Source organism: Leucopleurus acutus (genome assembly GCF_964270905.1).
Source record: "Leucopleurus acutus genome assembly, chromosome: 14".
Lineage (NCBI taxonomy): Eukaryota > Metazoa > Chordata > Mammalia > Artiodactyla > Delphinidae > Leucopleurus > Leucopleurus acutus.
This window is the reverse complement of record NC_139156.1, coordinates 61548272-61571201: the sequence shown is the minus strand read 5'-3', so window position 1 is coordinate 61571201 and position 22930 is coordinate 61548272. Positions and strand designations below refer to the sequence as shown.

Here is a 22930-nt window from a genome sequence, read left to right as displayed (position 1 = left end):
AGATATCATCTCACACCGGTCAGAATGGCCATCATCATAAAATCTAGAAACAATAAATGCTGGAGAGGGTGTGGAGAAAAGGGAACACTCTTGTACTCTTGGTGGGAATGTAAATTGATAGAACCACTATGGAGAACAGTATGGAGGTTCCTTAAAAAACTACAAATAGAACTACCATACGACCCAGCAATCCCACTACTGGGCATATACCCTGAGAAAACCATAATTCAAAAAGAGTCATGTACCAAAATGTTCATTGCAGCTCTATTTACAACAGCCAGGACATGGAAGCAACCTAAGTGTCCATCAACAATGAATGGATAAAGAAGAAGTGTCACATATATACAATGGAATATTACTCAGCCATTAAAAGAAACAAAATTGAGTTATTTGTAGTGAGGTGGCTGGACCTAGAGTCTGTCATACAAAGTGAAGTAAGTCAGAAAGAGAAAAACAAATACCGTATGCTAACACATATATATGGCATCTAAGAAAAAAAAAAGGTCATGAAGAACCTAGGGGCAAGACGGGAATAAACACACAGACCTACTAGAAAATGGACTTGAGGATGGGGAGGGGGAAGGGTAAGCTGTGACAAAGTGAGAGAATGGCATGGACATATATACACTACCAAACGTAAAATAGATAGCTAGTGGGAAGCAGCCGCATGGCACAGGGAGATCAGCTCGGTGGTGTGTGACCACCTAGAGGGGTGGGATAGGGAGGGTGGGAGGGAGGGAGATGCAAGAGGGAAGAGATATGGGAACATATGTATATGTATAACTGATTCACTTTGTTATAAAGCAGAAACTAACACACCATTGTAAAGCAATTATACTCCAATAAAGATGTTAAAAACAAAAATAAAATTAAACTAAAAGTCTTATAATTAAAAAAAAAGACAATAACAAGTATTGACAGGATGTTGAGAAATTCAAATCCTTATACACTGCTGGTAGGAATGTAAAATGTTGCAGTTGCTTTGGAAAACAGCCTGGCCATTCCTCAAAAAGTTTAACACAGAGTTATCATAGGACCCAGCAATTCTACTCCTAGGTAGAGACCCCAAATAATTGAAAACATATGTACGCAAAAAGCTTGTCCATGAATGTTCATAGCAGTGCTATTCACAATTGCCAAAACATAGAAACAACCCAAATGTCCATCAACTGGTAAATGGATAGACAGAATGTGGTATATCCGTACAATGGAATATTATTCAGCCATAAAGGAATGAAGTACTGACGCATGCGACAACATGGATGATCCTTGGAAATGTTATGCTGAGTGAAAGAGGCCAGTCACAAAATCACATATTAAATGATTCCATTTATATGAAAAGGCCAGAATAGGCAAATCCATGGAGAGAGAAAATAGTTTAGTGGCCGCATAGGGAAGGGGGAGCTTTTAGGGAAATAGAGTGACTGCCAATGTGTATTGGAGTTTCTTTTTGGAGTAACAAAAATGTTCTGGAATTGATTGTGTTGCACAACTCTGTGAATACTAAACACTATTGAATTGTACACTTGAAATAGGTGGACTTCACAGTGTGTGAATTAGATCTCAGTGAAGCTGTTACATTAAAAAGAAAAAAGAGTGGGAGAAGCTGGATGTAGGATATATGGATACTCTGTTTTTTCACAGTTTTTCTGTAAACCTAACACAGTTTTAAAGTTAAAAGTTTATTTTTTAATAGTTACAGATGAAGAGAACAGAGATGCAGTTGGTTTGCTGGCTTCCCAGGACCCAGTTTTCTCCAACCCCTCTGTCCCAGAAAGCTGAAGAGGGAAACAGGAAGAATATAAACCAATGACAGTCAGACCTCAAGCTAATGTTCAGAGAGGAGGGTGCACACAGGGCCCAGGTAAACAAAGAGGAGAATCAAGAAGTCACCATCTGTGCAAATAAGGGGCTTGGAAAGACATACTCCAGATCCAACGTAAGCGAAACCAGAAGAAACTGACATGGTACCTGTGCAAAAACTCCACAGGAGAAAAGGACGGAGTGGGACAGAGGAAGGAGAACATGGCAAAGAAAGATGACATGCACATTTCTGGAAGAAGATACACCCAGGAACAGAAGAAAATATTAGATAAGAGCTGTTTGGGGGCTTCCCTGGTGGCACCGTGGTTAAGAATCTGCCTGCCAATGCAGGGGACACGGGTTCAAGCCCTGCTCCAGGAAGATCCCACATGCCGCGGAGCAACTAAGCCCATGCGCCACAACTACTGAGCTTGCGTTCCAGAGCCCAGGAGCCACAACTCCTGAAGCCCGGGCGCCTAGAACCCGTGCTCTGCAACAAGAGAAGCCACTGCAACGAAAGCCCGCGTACCGCAACTAGAGTAAGCCCGCACACAGCAACAAAGACCTGATGCAGCCAAAAATAAATAAATAAAACAAATAAATTTAAAAAAAACAAAACTGTTTTGCATTCTCAAGAAATTAAAGACAACTTGAACTCTGAAACAAGAGACTGAAGTTCAGACAAGGCAATAGAATGAGTTGAAAAGGACTAAGAAAAGAAACAAGGACAAAAATAATACCACTACAGAATTAATGAATGTAGTAGAATAATATCAAGGGTATAGCTGACATGATAGAAACACAAGACGGTGAAATGGAAGACAGATTTGAGGGAAATAAATCACACAGCACGCAGAAGAAATTAAGCCAATGTGCAGTAGATATAAACTCTAAGACCACCCTGTTGACCTGTGAGAAGGATGTACTTGTCAGCTGTTTGACCTTGGACGAATCACTTAACCTCTCTTCTGAATTCTCGTCTATAAAATTGTGCTAATATCTACCACGTGGAGTTATTATGGGGAGTTAGAATGGGGTTAAGAGGATGGGCTCTGCCCATTCAAGCTGCAAGATTTGAATCCTGAATCGGTTTCCTATTGCTTATACGACCTTGAGCAAGTTACTTCTTTTTTTCCAGCTCCTTATCTGTAAAATTGTCTTTAACAATAGTATCTACCTCATAAGGTTCCAGCGTGGATTAAACACGTAAGAGCTGAAGGATACTTCTTGACCTAACTTTACGAATATGTGAATATTTCAGTTTATATATATTCGATATGTAAACAAAGTCAACTCATGCTCAATGGTGAAAAATGAAAGGCATTCCCATTAAATAATATTAAAATGCCCACTATCATAGTTATTAATTAACCTTATTCTCTGGAAGTATTAGCTAATGCAATCAGACCAAAAAAAATTTTTTTTTAAGGTATAAATATTTGAAAGGAGGCGTGGTTTGAGACCTAAAAGAGTTCTGACAAGGGCAAAATTAGAAAGCCAGAGGAAGAAGGAAAGACCTGATCTTTGTGGCTCTGGGGACAGAACTAAGGTGTGAGCAGTCAGGAAAGGTGGTGGGATCTCTGTTACTGTCCTTGTCCAACCTGAAGTTGGACGCCATGTCATGGGTGCTACAATGAGGGTTTGCCATGGGCTGGGAAGGGGGCTTGGGGGCTTCTGAGGGATGTCCCAACAGTGAGCTCCTAAGGCTCTAAGAGGGAGGGTACCACCTTCCCCTGCCTTTGCTGAAAAGGGGTCTCCAGCCTATTCTCATCTCACCCTCATCTCATCAAGTGGAGGGCAGTCAGCGGGGTGATTGTTGAGCCAGCAAACTGGGCATGGAGAAGCTGACCCCCGCGTGTGTCCTTTAGCCAAGAGTCCCAAGCGTGGTTCTCTCATCTTCAAACTGCTCTCCGTTCTAGTCAACGTTTCCCGAGGTGTGGAAAGTGTACTCTGGTGGTACAAGTGGAACTTAGGGGGCACACGGAGGAACATTATCATTTTAAACATTTCTATTTATTTTTGTGTGTATGAGAAACTTTTATAAATACACCTCAAAACCATGATGCCAGGGATATTATCGCTGAGGTCAAAACTATAGTTAAGTGAAAGAAAGTAAAAAGGTAAATTTAAAGAAATATGAAGGAATATAGTACAGGTGGTGAACAGTTGTAACATGTTCATGACGGGGGTATGAGAACGGTTCAAGTTTGGGAACCAAGGGCCCTTGTCAGTGGCTCTGGAGTCTGATGAGCCTGTATTCTAGTTCTGGAGCCTCTGCTTACTAGCTATGTGACCTTAGATTATCCAGGATCCCTTTGGTCACATGTAACATAAAAATCAACTTCTTCTGTACACTCATGTTCCCAGCAGCATTATCCACAATAGCCAAAAAGCAAAACAACCCAAATGTTCACCAATGGATGAACGGATAAACAAAATGGAGGATATACATACAAGGGAATATTATTCAGCCTAAAAAAGGAAGAACATTCTGGCACATGCTACAACATGGATGAATCTTGAGGACTCTATGGTAAGTGAGGTAAGCTAGTCACAAAATGACAAATATTGTATGATTCTACTTATATGACGTACCTAGAACAGTCAAATCCATAGAGACAGAAAGTAGAAGGATGGTTGCCGGGGGCTGGGGGCAGGAGGGAATGGGGAGTTATGGTGTAATGGGTATAGAGTTTCAGTTCTGCAAGATGAAAAGGTTTCTATGGATGGATGGTGGTGATGGTAGCCCAACAATATGCATGTATTTAATATCACTGAACTATATGCTTAACAATGGTTAAAATAGTAAGCTTTATGTTATAAAAATCAACACTTCGATTAAGAAATAATTTTATTGTCTCATATAACGGGGAAGAATCAGGACCATCAGGTGTGACTGAATCCACAGCTTTGTCTCTTGGAGCAATGATGACCGATGATGGCATCATCTCAAAAGCCAACATTCCTTCCCAGCCAACAAAACAATCCCAAGGGTGGACTCTGGTTGGCCTGGTTTGGGTCACATGCTTATCCAATCCTTGGACCAGTCACTGTGCCCAGGAATGGGGCACTCTGGTTGGACGGAGCTGAGTTTCAGGCCCACCTGGAAGGGGGTGGGGGCATCTGGGCAAACCCAATAATGGCTTTCACAGTGACTAAGGAGACTGGATCCCAAGGAGGACCTAGAGCCATAGGAGAGAAGATTGGAAGGGAAAATCTGTCCTCATGCTTCAGGCAGGCAGAGAAGCAGAGGGGAGTGAGAAGAGAAATTCCAGGGCCTGAGCCAAGGAAAATTTAGAAGTGACTCAGGAGTGGTCATGGGGTCCTGACACCCAGCAGAAGTCACCTTGTTGCCCAAAAGGGGGCCCGGACAGGGAGTGCTGCTAAGCAGGGCACAGAAACTCTGCAAAGCCAAGCAGAGCTTACAGGCCACAGCCCAGTATCCAGCCTGGCCTCCAACCTGCACAGGATCTGAGGTCAAGATGGCCCTGAGGTCAAGATGGCCCTGTGCAGGTGACGAGGAAGGCAGACCAGACACCACTTGCATTTCCAGGAAGGCCAGTGACGACTCTGGCCAGTGCTTTGTGAGATGTCTGGAACCTTCCAATTCTCCCAGCTGGCTGTCCCCCTGGGGTTCAGCAGTGACTCCCTTAAAACATGGAGAAAGGATGCAGGCCTGTTGGAGGACTTTAAAGAGGGCCAAGGAGTCACAGCAAACCCTGCCGAACTCCATACCTAAGGGACGGAAGAAGAAGAAGCAGAAGGAAGAGAGGGTGAAGTGGCTGGAAGTGAGAGAAGGGTCCACTTCTCTGTCTGGAGACAAGTGGGACTTGGGGTGATCCTGCAAGATGGCAGCTGGCAGAAAGTAAAGGGCACTGACAGAGGAGCCCACAGCCTTGAGTTTGAATCCACTGCTTATGGGCTGTGTAAATTTTGATGTTGCTTCTGCTCTGAGCCTTGGGTTTTCCACCTATAAGACCTACTTTACGGGTGGCTGTGAGCATTGAATGAGGTCAGATCATCCCATGCAACCATAGGTTAGCCATCTGTGTTTTTGCAATATGGTAGTTTCCCATTCCCATTTGCATAGCACATGTTTATTTCCACAGTGTTTCTATGTGCACATGATTCAACTCAGTCCCCTTATCTTTCTCCTAACAGACTGCAGAGCTGCTGAGAAAGATCTCATCTGTTCACAATCTACCCGCAAAATACACAGGTAAGAAGCCAGGCCTGAAACATCTTGTCTTTCAATGCAGTGACAATGGGTGCAAAAGCCAGGCAGTGACACAAGCATTTTGCAGCGAGTTGCAAAAGGAAACACGAGATGGAGAAAGCAAAATAAATAGATTGGAAGGATGGGCTAAGGAACTTAAAAGAGAGGTACGCTCCAGGGAGTAAGAAAGTATGAGCATCTGCAGGGGCAGATATTAATCTCATGACAATTTTTCCTGAAAAATTAGAGGAGGGGTAGGAGGATTACCTAAGGACCCAGGGCTTTTGTGCCAAGAAGTATGGTATATTTTGGAAACAGATAGCTTTTAGAATTTTTCACCGTCTGGATTTCAAAAAGTTATTCATAATGGAGTAGGGATATACTCTTGTAACCACAGCTGCCCAGGGGCAAGGACCCTATTCCATGAACAGTCCTCCTGTTCAGCTCAGCCCCTAAATGAGGTTAGATGGCAAGGTGGAGCTGGAGGGTTTGGGAACAGAGGCTGGAGGAGCTGAACTGCTGCATCGATTAAAAGAGTAAATGTGCGAGGATATTCTGAGACATGCTACAACATGGATGAGCCTTGAGGACATCACGCTAAGCGACCTAAGCCAGATACAGAAGGATAATGCGTACGACTGTATGATTCCACTAATACGGTGGACCTAGAGTTGTCAGATTCAGAGACAGAAAGTGGAATGCCAGGGACTGGGAAGAGGGGGGAATGGGAAATTATTAATGGGTTTCAGAGTTTCAGCTTTGCAAAATGAAAAGAGTTCTGGAGGTGCATGGTGGTAATAGTTGCACACAATGTTCATGTAGTTAATGACACTGATGTGTACATTTCAAAGTGGTTTAAATGGTTAATTTTGTGTTATGTATATTTTACAAGAAAAAATTGGAAAAAATGAAAATAGTGTGGGCTTTCTGGGGGCAAACTGGTGGCAGGGTTGAGGACAGGGCAGGGGAAATTCAGTGAGATGGCAAGGGGCATAGGCTTTTGTTTTGGTTTGGTTTTTGGGGTTTTTTGACCGCACCACGCGGCATGCGGGGTCCTAGTTCCCTGACCAGGGATCTAACCTGTGCCCCTGCAGTGGAAGCGTGGAGCCCTAACCACTGGACAGCCAGGAAATTCCCAGGGCATAGTTGTTGTTTTTGTTTTTATAAATTTTATTTATTTATTTATTTTTGCCTGTGTTGGGTCTTCGTTGCAGTCACGGGCTTTCTCTAGTTGCGGCGAGTGGGGGCTAATCTTCGTTGCGGTGAACGGGCTTCTCATTGCAGTGGCTTCTCTCTTTGCGGAGCACGGGCTCTAGGCGCGTGGGCTTCAGTAGTTGCAGCACGTGGGCTCAGTAGTTGTGGCACACGAGCTTAGTTGCTCCATGGCATGTGGGATCTTCCCGGACCAGGGCACGAACCCGTGTCCCCTGCATCAGCAGGCGGACTCTCAACCACTGCGCCACCAGGGAAGCCCCAGCCCCTGATCTTGATTGAAGCCTGCTGTGCACAAGTTTTGTGTGAAAGGGGTCATATGAACTGACGTGGGGGAATGGGGGCAGTGCTGGAAGTAGAGAGTGGAGCCACAATCCGTGGACTGAACTAAGTCAGTAGAAGTAGGAGCTCAGAGCCATAGGTGACGATGAAATTGTAAATACTCAATGCCGACCTCCCCACCCCACCCCAAGCAATTTGCAGAAATCTCAAGGAAGACATTGGACTTCCCAGAGGGTCAAAGCCGTCTTCTCTATATCTTAAAGGATAGAGACACCCCAGTTGCATCTGGGTCACACTTATATAATGTCCCTTTCCTTCTTGGTCTTGCCAACCACCATTTTCCTAACCATATGCTCTTCAGGGATGTGACCACAACTTTTGGTGAGGGTTGCTGTTCGTAAGGCAGCAGAATACAGCAGATAGGAGCAGGGATTCTAGATCCAGACATGTTGCATTTGGATCCTGGTTGTCACTTGCTGTGTGGCCTTGGACAAGCTAATTCACCTTTCTGAGCCTCACTCAGTTTATTCATCTATAGAATGGGAGTGATTCTCTACCTCATAGAGCTTTGGGGGACATCAAACATAGTACCATATATAAAATATGTACAACAATTCATATAGTGTTCTATATGAATTAGCTAGTATCTGCCTCAGTGCCTGGTAGGGACCCAATAATTGGTATGGGTCAGTGTTGTAAAGTGGCCTGTGAGTTCCCACCCTCTGCTCTTATCGACCCAGAACCCTGGGAGACTTGGCTCAAGGATGAGCAGAGCCCCATCTACCACCTGCCCTTCAGTTCTCTGGAACCTAACAGAACCAGGGAAGCCCCACGTGGGGAGGCTTTCTCCAAGGGAGTCGGGATGGTTTGGTACAGCTCATCCCCCCTCCTGGAGCAAACTACCCAAGCACAGACCTCCTGGTAGGAGAGCGGAACTGTCCTCTTAAGGGGAAGACAGTATTTTAATAGGCTCCATGTGATAGGAAAACCGGTACTGCTGTTGAGGAGGTGCAGGCCGAATCTTTGAACTCAGGGGCTCTTCTTGAGCAAGGTGGGCAAAGTGGTGCGAACTCCTCAACCCTCTACCTTTGGCTTTGCCGCCTTCTCTTCTGGGTTCTGGCTGGAGTGCACGCGAAGAAGTTGTGCTTTTCCAGGGTTCTCTGGGGGGGGTGGTGGTGGAACACAGCAGGCAGGAGAGCGTGAGGGGCCGGGTCCCTACCTGGGAGCTGCCCAGGAGATCTGGAGAGACCCCTTCTCCCCGCCAGGCCCCGGTGGATGTGTATGTGCCTGGGTCGGGCCAGGCTTCTGCTTGGGCTCTCCTGGCAACCTGGGAGGCGTTGGCTCCCTTCCCCCAGCCTCACCGCCCTCTTCTACATCCAGGTCACAGATGTCTGAGCAGTACCTACTCTGTGTCAGACACGCTGCCCGGCACACAGGACCCTTTACAGTCTAGTGGGGGAGAACAGTGTACATCGAGAATACCTGTCCTCTCCTCTCCCCTCCAACCTTCCTTCCCCTCCCCCCCACCCCTGCTCTGGTCTAAGGTACCCCCTCCTCCCTGGTCTCCCTCATCCCCTCTGGGACCCCACAGTCCATTCTCTACACAGCAGCCAGAGGGGTCCCACCACACCCTGCTGGTAACCCTCCAGTGAACCCCATGCTCTCTTTATGAGACCACATGCCTGGCCTTTCCCACAGGCCGGCTCTGCCCACCTATCTCATGTCTTACCACTGTCCCCAACCCACAAGGCTCCGGCCACCCTGGCCTGCCTGCTCGTTCACCAACACACCTGGCAGGTGGAAGCCCTGCTCGCAGGCTCTCCCTTGACCCAGAGAGGGCTGGATCCTTCCTGCCTTTCGGCTCAAGGGGCCCTCTCCCCACCCTGCCAGTCCTCCTGATTCTGCCATCGCCCTGTCATTTTCCTTAGGGCACCCATCTGCCTCAGGTGTCTTTGTGGTCTGCACTCCTCTCCCTAGGATGAAGCACGGCAGCAGGAACTCGTCTCCAGATTCTCCCCCCGTGATCCCAGAAGCTAGCGCTTAGGTACTAATTAAGGATCTGCTGAACGAATGAGTGGATGGATGGATGGATGGATGGATGGATGGATGAAATGAGCCGCTTCTTTGGGCAGGGCTCCATCTCCAGGGGGTCCTTGTATCCCCTGAGGAATCTAGCCATGGTGGGCCTCTCTGAGCCCCCAGTGACCTGCTATGTGGACTCTTACCTGGTTTTTCGCTTTTTGATAGAGGTGGCGTCTTTGTCTTCTTCAGGGATTGGCTAAAACCAACACAAGGAGAGGCTGGGAAGGTCAGGCTGGAGCCGTGCAGCCAGCCGAGTGGCAGGGTGGGCAGGGAGGTGGGGGAGGTGCCCCAGGGAGAGGCAAGACCCACCCCTCCTGAGAGCCAGCAGGTGTCTGTGCAGGGATGGCCCCACCCCAAGCAGGACCCCAACAACTGTGACTCCATCGCCCGCTGTGGCCACAGGGAACCAAGGCCCTTCTGTAAGGAGCCGTAGGGAGGCCACTGCACCTGCCCTCCCCTGGCTTACTGCTTCCCTGCAGACGGGAAGCCTTCCTGTGGGAGTGGAGAAGACAGAAACCCTGCTTCCCTGATGAATTACTGATGAGCATGGATAACATTCATATCTTGTATTGGCTTTGCACTCAGCAAGCCTTTTGATGCACCCGATGTAATTTTTCCTCCCTATATTTCCAGGAGAGGGTGTTTTGAGAAGGTGAAACAGAGGCTCACAGATGGGAGGTGGCTTGCCTAAGGTCACAGTGAAGCTGCCTTACCACTGTGCCACCCCTGGTCTCAAACTGGAAAAGAAAACCAAGTCCAGGGCCACAGCAAGCACCCACACCTTCAGCACATCCAAGCCAGCACAGCATGCCGCCCCCTTCTCACCAACCCACCCACCCGCGCTCCAGCCACTCCCAAATTTAACATTCCCTAACGCTTCCCATTTCTGACTTCCACTCCTGACTTTCCCACCCTCTCATTTGCTTGTTCAAATCCTATCCATCTCAGCAGTGTCCCCAGGCGCTATCAGACATACTTAGGGGACTGTTGGAAATACACATCTCCGCGTTCACCCCCACCCTACTGTGTGACAATCTCATCTGCCTTTTCAATAAGCTCCCTGGTGGGTCTGAGCGCTGCTGGGCTTGGAAGTCAGATAAGCCTAAGTCTGAACCCCAGCTTTTCTGCTGCCCAGCTGTGTGATTTGGGGCTGTCATTCAACTGTTCCTGAGCCTCAGTTTTCTCATCTGTAAAATGGAGGTAATACTGCCTCCGTGGGTGGCTGTATGGACTAGAAACGTGTGAAACACCCAGCGGTGTCAGGCAAACATAGTGGGCACTCAGGATTGCTGGTCCCATGGCTGACACTCAGGCCCCACTCCCCTGCTGTGTGCGGACTTCCCTCATCTTCCCTTTCCCCAGCTCATCATTAATCCTTCTCTCCAGCCATGCAGAGGACTTAATACCCGCATAAAGGTACTTCTGCCTGCCTTGTGTCACTGTTCCTTCTCTGCTTGTTGTGTCTTCCCAAAGACCAAGAGCTCCTGGAGAGCTAGATGTGGCTTACCTGGCCCTGTCTTGCTATAAGTGACACAGGTCACCCCCTTAGCATCCCCACGGCTGGCCCCTGGAGTCTGGTCTGGTAGAGTAAGCTTTCAAGCCGCATAGGTAGAACAGGGGGAGGTCCGGGGTAGAGCATGGGCCTCTTCCTCCAGGACAGGCTTAGGCAGCCCAGGCTCTGGCCAGCACCGGGCTCCCTCCTCTGGCCTCCACTGGCCTCACCTGGGAGGACAGGTGGCTGAATGTTAGGGAGGAGAGGGGCAGCTGAGGGGTGCGAAGCCCACCTGTAGGGTAGCTGTTGCCTCTCTTGAAGTGGTTCTTGAATTTCCTGGAGCTGGTTCAGGAGTTTCTCTGATGGGATGGAGACTAGGACCTGGGGAAGGAGCTGAGCCACTGCTGTCTGCAGGAGGCCTAGTGCCCTGTCTTTCTCTGTAAGCACAAGCGGGGGAGAATCCTCAGGGGCAAGACCTCGGCCCCCATCCTGCCACTAGGTGGGAAAGTCAGGGAGCGGGCCCTCCAGCTCTTCTGCCCAGTGGGTCCAGACGGCTCTCTAACCATCTCACATTCTGTCCTCGGGGGCCCGTGGGGAAGGCCACACTTCTCTGGCCCCTGTGTGTGCAGCGTGCCTCGGCCTTCCACACCTCTCTCGAGTGTCCCTGGTTCTTGGTTCACCTGCCACCTCGGCCCCTGGCCCCCTGGGAAGCCGGCTGGGGACCCGCCCTCCCCCCCCTCCTCCTCCACTCTCCCGTCCAATCAGCTCTCTGGCTCTCATCACTCCTCACCCGCCCACTTAGATACACCCTCCACCTACCGCCCCAGTGAGTATGTGTACGTCCGTTTACGTGTCCATGTGCACGTGTGTGTGTGCTCTTATGTACGTGTATTTGCATCTCTGTGCGTGTGCATTTCCCACAGTGGTGGATTAAAGGCCATGTCTGCTAAGTATGGTCTTTGAGTGTCTCCCTCCCAGGGGCCGAGGCCTGCGGTCAGTGTGGAGGAGGGGGTCCCCTCTAAGGAGCAGGGTCGTGGAAACCCTGCTGAGGAATGTGGAGGAGGGAGCAGTGACGTTGTCTAGCTGGAAGAGATTAGTTTGGGGCTCCAAAAAGGAGGAGAGGCCCCCGTGTAAGGCCCTGGGGTGGGAGCCGAGTGACACCTGAGTCCTGCAGAAACAGTGGACACAGCCCTCAGCGGTCTCCACTCAGACGAGGTTCTGGGCCCGGGACTGTGTCCTCACCCTTGGGGGGCGCGTAGAGTAGCCAGAACCGGATAGTATTCAAGGAGTCTGTTTGCAGGATTTGAGAAAGCAGCTCCAGGATCTGTGGGCAGGACGACAGGCCTGGGTCGGCGTGGCTGGACAGCATGTAGCTGGCTGCACAGCTGCCTCCCCCGCAAGGTGGTCTCCCAGAGCCCTTGCTTGGCTAGACGGGTCCCCACGATGGTCCCTGCCTCCCCTCCGCACGGGACTTTACACTTTGTAGGAAGCTTTCTCTGCCTACAGCCCTGGAGGAAGATTCTTAACCTCCCTACTGGGCAGATGAGGCGTCTGAGGCCTCGAGAGAGGAGGACACCTCGCAGAGCTGTTGTGGCAGAACGAAGCCTCAGAATCAGACACCTGGACCCCTCATCCCTGAGCCCTACTTGGGCTGGTTGTACCCCAAAGTCCCTCACGGGGAAGACAAGGTCAGGGCTGGCCCGTCAGCTCCTCAGAGACGCACCAACTCCCAAATGCTTGGGTCCTTGGTGTGGGGATTTCAGGGACCCCATGGGCCTCCCCTCCCTGAAGTTCCCAAGTTCAGAGATTGGAGATATTAGCAAAGAGGTGGGGTGATCCCTGTGGGCGGCCTGAGGGTCGAAGTCAGCTGGTTCTGTGCCCTGCTCGGCCAGGGGCTCCTTCCCGCCCAGAGCCCTGTGCTCTTCACTCCCAGCCGCCTTCTCAGCCTCCAGCATCTTGGCTACTTCAGGGCCCTTTCCCTGGGGCGTCCTCCAGTCAGGGATCAGCGGCAAGAGATCCAGCTCTGTCTTGGAAGGGCGATGGGGGCTTCCTGGGCCAGGCTGCTGCTGGCGGCTGTGCCTGTGTGGAGCTGGGGCCCACGGGGGGAGGCGGAGCCCCCGGGGTCCTAGGAAAGTGGGGTTCCCTCAGCGCTTGGTGGTCAGTCTCCCCAGGACCCGAGGTGCGCTGTCAGTGCCCAGCAGGTCTGCCTCATCCCTGGCAGAGCGGGAACTGGGCCGGGCCTCTCCCCAGGCCTGCGACTGCTAGGCTGCCCACCCTCACCCCCGGGTACCCGCCCCCTGAGTTGACCCCCGCCCCCATCTGCCCGGGGTCCCTCTCCATTCTCCGCATCCAACTTACCTGCCCTGTGCCCCCTCCCCACAGGACCCGAGAACCTACTTCCAGGGAAGGTGAGGCCGCCCTATGGTGGAGAGAGCACTGTGTTCTAGCCCCTGCTATGCTGCGCCCTCTCCGGGGACCTGCGCCGTGGGCTGTCACCCGGCAGGGTCTCAGCCTCCCCGTCTGTGGAATGGGGTCCTGTCTGCTCTCTCTGTTCCCTGAACTGTCTTAGGGCTCCAAGGGGACTGAGTGCTTTAAAGCACTGGTCACAGGGCAGGTGTCAGGATGCTGTCATGGTCTGGCCTCTCCTGGAGAACGGGTGCGCCTTTGAACAGAGACGCTCACTGCCTCGCCCGCCAGCACGACTCCTGCGTGCCTCTCAGGCCCCCATGGGACACTCGAACACGGAGGAGGGGGCTTTATGCTTCGCTGCAGCACAGACCAGACGGCTCCAGGGTGTGGGGAGGTGGCTGCGAACAGCCTTGCAGGCTGCGGGGGGGCAGCAGGCTGGGCGTGGTGAGGACACGCCAGGCAGGGCCTCCACCTCCAGGCTTCTCATTCCACCGCCGTGGCTCCCTTCGCTAACACGTCAGGTGCCACAGCTGGACCAGACCGTGTGACAACGTGTCCGTGCTCCCAGTTTGGCTAAATCATGGAACTAAGGTCCCGAGAGGGAAAAGGACTTAGAGAGGGAAAGGCTCAGACAGAAAGCCAGAGGCAGCTGGGGATTGGAATCCAGGCTCCTGACTCCCAGGTCTGGGGTTTTTGAGCCTTGTGGTCTCAGGTGCAAGGCTCCCTGGGAGAAGCCAGGCTTGAAAGCAGTTTGCAAGGGTCCTAGTTGGATCCCTGTGAGCCTGGGAGCAGGTACCACCATGTTCTCTGCCCTCAGACTAGGGCCTCTGTAGGGTCCACAGCCCCCAACCTTCCCAGCACCTCACCAGCAACTCCTGATCCTGTAGGATGAAGGTCTGGTCTCCTCCACCTGTACTCGGAGAGTGGTTTCGTACGCCCTCGCGGGAGTGGCGGCGGGCCGTGGCCCGGGAGGAAGCAGGGATGAGCCTACCAGTCTCTGCTGAGTACTTTGCCCCATTCTCCCGCTGAGGCTCCTCCTTCTGCTGGGAAAAAAGCAGCCAGAGACTCTTGGCAGAGAGGGAGAAAGAGGAGAAAGCAGAGGGGACAAGGGGGAAAAGAAGAGGAGGAGGCCGGGGACCCAGGATATCACCCAGGCCAACCCGACCCTGTCCTAGACCCCTCTTGCCAGTGGGGTGGCCCTTCCATTATAGCTATTGCTCTTCCTGCTGGAATTTCATTGAATGTTGGCTCCCTGCCATGGTTCTCGGGTGGTCCTTGTACTTCTTCTTGGGTAGGCCCTCCCCATGCCCCTCCCCCCAGCCCATCAGAGATTTGAAAACAGTATCCTGCCTCGGTGTAGGATACTGTCCCCCACAGCTTGCCATCCTTTCTTTGCCCTGGGAAACCTTCCTGAGCCAGGCCTGTGGGCACAAGGCCTAGGACCTCCTGCCCCTGGAACTCCAGTTAAGACTGGTAGTATCCTTCTCCCCATTTTAAAGATAAGAAAACTGAGACCCAGACAGCTTAGCTGAGTTGCCCTGAGTGTCACAGTGAGTTAGCTGCAGAGCAGGGACAGGAACTCTGTTGCCCAAGACAAGGGCGGGACCAGACTCGGCCACAAAGTTCCGGGCCTGTCCTAGGACCAATTTCAACCACCTTCAAGCTGCCTCCTGCTTGTCCTTATTGGTTTATCAGCAAATAGCACCCAGGAGGCCACCCCCATTCTGTCTGTAATGCTTCAGGGATTTTCCACCCCTTCTCAGATTAGACACGAAAGGAAGTTCAGAAATGAGAAACAAGCTGATCTTGCCTACGTCCAAAGTCAACCCTTCTCCCACCTTCTCCCTCACTGCTGCCCACTTGTACCCTGTTCCTCAGCCCTCTGGTCTCTAAAGAGGCCCTGCATTTTCCAGCTTGTGAGCCTTTATGCTGTGTGCTTCCACTAGGCACGTCTCTCTCCATCCGCTTCTAAACTATGAGCCCTTCTTGGATTTCTCCACCTGGTACGTTCTGTCCTCTGAACCCTCACTGGGACCCTCTCCCTTGGGTTGAATTCATGGGCCCCTTCCCCCGTGCCAACAGTAGCGCCTCTCAGGAAGGCTCGCGCTACACTGATCTGCTGGAAGCCACGTGGGAGGGATTTAGTTACAAAGGAGTGAGTCCATTTCGTCTCTTCTCAGGCAGCTGCTTTGTTCTGCACCCACCTCCTTGCTCTTCAGCGCGTTCTCCTTGGTGAAGATGGCCACCCGGGAAGCCAGGTCTTTCAACTCCTTCTTCCAGGCCTCTGGAAGGAGGGGACGAGATCCGGCCAACCGATACCTGGGGCTCTCCTCCTTGCCCTCCCTGTACACTGGGTGTGGGGAGGACTGTAGGTGGAAGAGCCTCCTCTCCTCCCCGTCTTCCTGCCCTGCATCTTAAAGGGAAGGGTAGCTTCACCGGGGAGGTGGTGCCCTTGAGGGAAGGAGTAGGAATCACACCACTGGTGGGTTGGTGGGTATGGTGGCTACTGATACTGGTGTCCTAGCCTGTGGCTTTACTGGGAGATGCTGGAGAACATTTGGCTACATGTACCAAGATGTTTGTGATTTCGTCTAGCTTTGCCTCTTTTAGGAGCCCAAAGCCAGGACAGAGATTCAGTCGATATGCTGTGGCAGTTACTAAAATACTGAGTGACTCCTGGCGAGGTTGGTGACGAGCACTGCAGCAAGCCTTCCAAGCCCCTCTGCCCCTTCCCCAGGGTCCTCCCCGCCCTTAAGGGAAAGGGAAAGGCTTGGCAGCGCAGAGGCCTCTGAAATGCTGCCCTCCCCCTCCGCCCCCCAACGCACTATCTATGGCTGGCTGTTCTGATTGGCTGGGGCCTGAGCACACAAGTTACGAAATACAGTATTTCCAATCCTGTTCCTGGCTAGAGCTGTAAGTCACATGACTGTTGCCCACATCTGCTTGTTATGACTCCTCAGACACATCAAAGCCAAGCAGGGGTGCGTTTCTGAGGACCTGGGGTTGGGGAGTAATGCAAATGCAGCTGCCTGAGGAAATAAGGAAAACACTGGGGTTCCCCACCAGACCCCACTGACCTAAGAGCAATGGCCCTTTCCTTCTCAGGCACCCACCCAAGCCAGGCACACGGATAACCCCAAGGTAGAGGGGCTGTGGCCCAAGTACCCACCAGAAGCAAGCCAGGGATCCCGATTGGACTGCGGGTCTCCAATGGGGACCGAGATGGTGGGCATCCCGATCAGAGAGCGGGGTAAGAGTGTGGCTTGACGTGAGGCGGCCAGAGAGAACTCGTCCCTGACAACACAGACAGGCTTCCCGGTGAGATCTGTGAAGGGTTAGAGGCTGTGAGAAGGGGGGCCTGAGTGGACCCCAAGAACTCTGGGGGGCTGGGAGGAGGCTGGTGAGCAGGGGCTGCACTTGGCCCACTTCCTCCAGTAACCACAAGCCCAGAGATGGCGAGAGCTGGGAGGGCCTTTGTAACCACTGCGACCTTACCCCTGGGGACACCTAGAATGGCAGCGAAAGGATGTGCTCAGGGTCACGCAGTGAGTCAGGCAGAGGTAAGACAGGAACCCGGGCTTCCTGAGACCCTAGTCCTGGGGTCCTTTCGGTGTTCTACGACAGGGCAGTGAAGTGCAGGTGTGAGCACAGAGGCAGGCAGCTTAAAGAAGAGGATGTGGGGACGGGGGCATTAAGCCACAGTTTGTGACGAGAGGGTCCTGGGCTCAAATCACAGGGAGTGAGACCCTCTGGATAAAACGTCATGCCATCTGTCAGGCTTCCAGGGCTGAGTGCGTGGCAGCCTGGAGGCGGTAAGAGACATTTACACGTGAGGACCCTCCAGTCTAAGGTTTGTGTGATGCTCTAGCATCATTAGTTCAGCTTTGGGGAACAGCCTGGTCAGGACTTACCGTGGGTGCTCACTCTGTCTTCCCGAACACTTTCCTTTGGTGCCAGAACCCCTCACTCTCCTGGGTCCTCCTGGCTCACCAGCCCCTCGGCTACTGCTTCCTCTTCATCTCCTCAACCCCTTAGCCTTGGGGTCCCCAGGCTCATGCCAGGTTCTCCTCCCCCGCATCTACATGGTCCCCTGATGATCCCATAAATACCACCCCCATCTGAGCGGCTCTCACGTTGGCATCTCTGCCCCAAATGGACCTGACTGCCTACTCGATACCTCCTCTCGGACTTCTAAGAGGCATCGCACATGTTGCATCTCCCACGTCCCAGACCGAACCCCTGACCCTCCCCACCCTCCACTGGCCCCTTCTGTGGGCTTCCCTGTCTCAGCCAGTGCAACTCCAGTTTTCCAGTTACTCAGGCCAAACACCTGGGAGTCGGGCTGCCTCCTCTCCCGTCTCGTACTCTGTTTTGAATCTATCAGCAAATCCCGTTGACCTTACCTTCTGTATATCTCTAGAGCAGGGACACTAACTCCTCCACTGCTACCTCCCCGGTCCAAGCCACCATCCATTCAAAAGCCAGTAGATCCCTTCTGCTACCTCTTTGCTCTCAACCTTCCAGTGGCTCCCACCTGACTCACCGAGATGGCTTAAGGGTGACCATGGTGAGCTCCAAGGCCCACGCGTTGTGGGCCCAGCTGCCTCTCTGATGCATCTCCTTTCTCTCCCCTCCTGACTCTGCTCCAGCCACACTGACTTCCTTGCTGTTTCTCCAACAGAGCCAGGATGCTCTTGCCTCAGGGCCTCTGTCCTTGCTGTTCCCTCTGCCTGGGACACTCTTCCCCCTGAGATCCACACGGGTCATGCCCTGTCTTCCTTTATCCTTTGCTCAAATGTCATGCTGTTGGTCAGGCCTCCCCGTATAGCCTTGGCACTTACCACATCTGACACCTTATCTATTTCCTATTCTTTCCCACCAAAGAGTCGGCTCCGTGAGGGCAGGCACTGTCTGTCTCGCTCACTCTCATAACCCCAGGACCTAAAACACTGCTTGACCCATAGTTCACACTCATTAGATATTTGGTGGATGGATAGCTGAGTGGCTGAAATGGCCTGAGTTAGACCAGAGAGTGCAGCTCTGCAGGAGAACGTTCATCCCTTTCTCTGATTTGTAAAATGGGAGAATTGGCAATGACGTAAATCCTGTGGGGCTAGGCAGTCTGCCCTTGGACCCCCGCACCCTGCCCCTGCCTCAGGTCCTCCCTTTCCAGCACGCCCTCCCCTGTCCCCACCTCCGGCCAGGCTCTGGCCGGCCCCAGCCCTACCTTGGATGTGGGTCACGTGCTGGGGATGGGGGTGGTGCCGGGAGAAGAAGGAGTGATGGCTGAGGTGGCCGAAGCGGTGGGCACCGGGCGTTTGGGGCCTGGAGGTCCTCAGTTCCTCTCGGATCAGCCTGAAATCCACAATCCCTGGGATCCTCAGTTCTTTCTGTGGCCCGCCGTCCGCGTGGCTCCTTGGCCAGCACCCTGACTTCTCGGGTTTTGGCTCAGTCCTTGGCCTGAAGGAGAGGGTCAGGGAGAAGCAAATGGAGCCCCCCGGCAGCGGTGCCCACCCGAGCTTATTAGAATCCATTCCTGAGATGCTCTGAAGTCTGGTTTCCGGGATTTCACTGCCACCCCCGTGACACCAAAGCTGAGCCTCCCCCAGGCTCCTTTCCCAGCCATGCCATCCGGCCCCAGGGACCCTTCTGTCTTCCTAAGATGCCTGAGCAGGGAGCCAGGACCCCAGTTTTCTGTCAGAAACCATTTCTAAAGCCAGAAAGAGAAGCCATAGACCCACCTACTCATCCAAATACCTGGACCGGAGCAAAGGTACATTATATACACCTCCAGGGCCAGGGGCCTGACCCTAGCATGGGCCTCTCCCCAAGCCAAACTGTTGGCAGCCCAAGAGAAGCCAGCTATAGGCTGTCACCCTCCCCCCTTGCCCTCAGGGGCAGTTTTGGCCCAGACTCAGCGTCCAGGGGCCAAAGCTGGCGCCAAGGCCAGACTAGGCCAGTGAGTCCTTGTCCCGTGGGGGCCCCTCCCGGGAGATGCAGAGGTGACACGGCGGCTGTCAGGGCTGCGTCGCTGCAGGGAAGCCTCAAGCTCTTGCTTCGCTTCGCTGGAGACAAGCGTCTCAGGTTCTCTGTCTTCCACCCGCACCCCTTCCCGCTCCTGAGGACGCTGTGCTTCTGCCCCCGGAGGAGGCGATGGAGTAGGTCCAGCGAGGATCCAAAGGTGGGCTGCTGTCCGCCAGGGGCCTGGTGGGACCACTTGCCTGCTCACTGTCTGCTTTCCCTTCCGGTGGTCCTGGCTGAAGGGAATCCCTCTGGAGGTGTATAGATGGACTCTGGATATGCTAAGCAAGGCGTTTTGCCCCAGGAATCTCTGCGGATCTCGCTGACCAGGCCCCTGAGTTTCCTGTTCCGTCCTCGATTCGCCTCTAAGGGGTCTGGGACTTAAAGAAATAAAGCAAACCTTCTCTGAAAGTCGCTGTTAGCTGGCCTCCCCTACCCCCAACTAACAGAAGAAGTCAGCCCCTGAAAACCCCTGGCATTTCTGTGCTCCTGCCCCCTGCCTGTGACTCTCTCCCTACCCAGGAGGGGCCCTGCTTGTGACTTTGCTAACTCAGGCCTGAGAACCCACTGGGGGCCTGGCTGATGGCAGTGGAAGGTGATCTCCACTTGGACCCTCAGTTTGCTGAGTTCCTTTGTCTTCAGCCCACCCCGGCCCCCTCCACCTCCTTGGTCAGCAGGGAAGGCATTGGGACCTTACCTCGTCAGTGGGTGCTCCGCCAATTGGGTCCTCACTTCCGTAGCCATTGTAGGGCCTCTAACAGAGTAAGGACCGGCGAATTTAATACTAGTGTTGAAGATGGATAACAGGAACTCTCGTTGACTGGTAGTAGGAGTGTAAACCGGAACAGACTCTAGGGGAAAAAATTGGCAATATCTTATAAAATTGAACATTTGCATGCCGTATCACCCAGCAGTTCCTCTCCCAGAAATATACCCCAGAGAAACTCTTGCAGACGTGCAAAGGGGGCTATGTGTAAGAATATTCAAACCAACATTGTTCAAATTAGCAAGAACCTGGTGACAATCTAAATGTCCAGTGGCAGAAGAATAGATAAATATGCTGTGGTCCATTCAGACGATTGAACGTTATATTGCAACGACAATGAACGAACCACAGCTACACGCAACAACATAGATGAATCTTACAAATGTGATGCTAAGTCCAGGAAAGCAAGTTTGCAGGAGACCATATGGCCTGAGATGCTTTTTAAAGATAAAGTTCAGGGCTTCCCTGGTGGCACAGTGGTTGAGAGTCCGCCTGCCGATGCAGGGGACACAGGTTCGTGCCCCGGTCCGGGAGGATCCCGGAGTGATCCTCCATGCTGTGGAGTGGCTGGGCCCATGAGCCATGGCCGCTAAGCCTGCGCTCCGCAGCGAGAGAGGCCGTGGCAGTGAGAGGCCCGCGTACCGCAAAAAAATAATAAATAAATAAATAATAATAAAGATAAAGTTCAAAAGCAAGCAAAATTAGAGGACTTCCCTGGTGGCAGTGGTTAAGAATCCACCTTCCAATGCAGGGGATGCAGGTTCGACCCCTGTTCAGGGAACTAGATCCCACATGCATGCCGCAACTAAGAGAATGCATGCCAAAACTAAGGAGCCAGTGAACCGCAACTAAGGAGCCCACTGGCCTCAACTAAAGAGTACACGTGCTGCAACTAAGGAGCTGGCGAGCTAAAACTAAGGAGCCTGCCTGCTGCAACTAAGAGCCGGCACAACCAAAATTAAAAAAGAAAGAAACAAGAAGCAAGGAAAATTATCATAAACATGATAAAACAAGAAAAAAAAGCAATGAACGCTAAACACAAAATTCAGATAGAGGCTATTTCTGGGGGCAAGTGGGAAGAGGGGGGAGGAGAGGAGCAAATATGATGTGTTGATGGTGGTATTCTAGTTCTTGGTTTGAGAAGTGCATTTACTGGTGATGACATGAATGAAAGATAATAGGTGTTAAAGCCAAGAATTGTGATTAATCTAAATCTATGGATCTGTACATATAGTGCTGGGGTCACAGGTGCCAAGGATGGGGTTGAAGCAGGAAATCAGTGCATTCTGAGAATTAACCATCTGAGTCATAGAATCTGCAAGGGACCCCAGAGATCGCCCAGGGCCAGCCTTCCATCAGGTTAGGGTGGAGGGGAGCAGACAGCACTGCCTGAGATCGGGTAAGAGGAGAGACTTGGAGATCAAACAGCAAGGAGCCAGGCATCCTGACTCAAAGTCTCCTGATCTTTGCCTACAGAGAAAACCAGTTGGCAGGGCTTCCTTTGAAGGAAGTTTGGACATCCTTAATGATGGGGCTAGGCTCGAGAGCACTTAGATGCTGCAGGGTTGAGGACAGGGCATTGGGATGCCCCATACCCACCTGCCTACAGGAAAAAGACTCGATAGAGCAGAGACTTTTAAATACTTTTGACTGTGACCATAGTAAGAAACTCATTTTTACATCATAACCCAATTCACGCACACAAGTGTGCATGCATTTGTGTGTGTGTGTGAACCTGAAGCAGTTCTTACCCTTGTTATATATGATGCATACTGATAGTTTCATCCTATTTTTTGTTTTCATTTTGTCAGTGTTAGATGCAAACTATTAAATTGATTTTATAAGCCACTAATGGGTCATAGCCCACAGCTGCTGTGAAGAGGTCAACAGAGCCTCTAGCGGGCCAGGCCTGCCTTTTCCAGAGCAAGCCAGGCCGGGGCCCCACTGAATCTGACCCTGACCTTCCTTCCCTCTCTCCCTGGGCCCCCAGCTGGCCAGGCACAAGGGGCCTGATGACACCAATACAGAGACAGAACTTCCCTTTTCGCCTCTTGGCCCCTCTGGGTCCTCCCCCAGGCCCTGGGCTGTCTGGAGTGCCCATTTCCTGCCCTGTGGAGATCCCTGGACTCACAGAGGAAAGTGGCCGCTATAGCATGTGGGTGAGTAGCCCTTGCTGCCCCAGCAGGAAAGAGCAAAAGGACACGTCAATGGAAAGGCTCGTCAGTTCTGTGGGTAAGCCTGTCGCTTTGTGACTGCATGAGCCAGTGGTTGCTAGGTTACCTCTGCCCCACAACTCCAGAAGCCTGGCATCCCTCTCCTCACCCCCATCCAGCTCCTCTTACCCTTCCTGGAGGGTCAGGAAAGCTCGCTCGAGGACCTGCTTGCCCTCCCTCCAAGCTCCCTTTCTATCTCCCATTCAGTGCTTTCAATGGGGACCAAGGGAGAAAATGAGAATCAGGGGCTGGTTTCAGCCAGCGAGCATCAGGCAGAGAGAGAAAACCTGGCAAAAAAGTTCGGTTGGGCTGGGTGCCAGCTCTGTCAGCCTGACCGGGCTGTCTGCCACCACGGACGGGGTCTGTCTCCATGCGTCCTATTTCTGGGGATTGATTGGCAGAGAGCTGTCTCTTAGATGGAGAGGAGGAGGCCG

General features: G+C 52.1%; 1 protein-coding gene across 1 annotated transcript; it reads right to left on the bottom strand.

Moving 5' to 3' along the window:
• Nucleotides 1-7377: 7377 nt before the first annotated feature.
• On the bottom strand, nt 7378-20261 carry TBATA (thymus, brain and testes associated; the record flags this gene model as incomplete). The annotated part of the gene is made up of 9 exons (XM_082854231.1): nt 7378-8673; nt 9739-9791; nt 11380-11524; nt 12330-12411; nt 14363-14539; nt 15701-15780; nt 16666-16821; nt 18724-18956; nt 20215-20261. 9 exons carry the CDS (start codon nt 20259-20261, stop codon nt 8588-8590), a joined length of 1059 nt encoding a protein of 352 aa, XP_082710357.1. The 3' UTR covers nt 7378-8587.
• Nucleotides 20262-22930: the final 2669 nt, after the last annotated feature.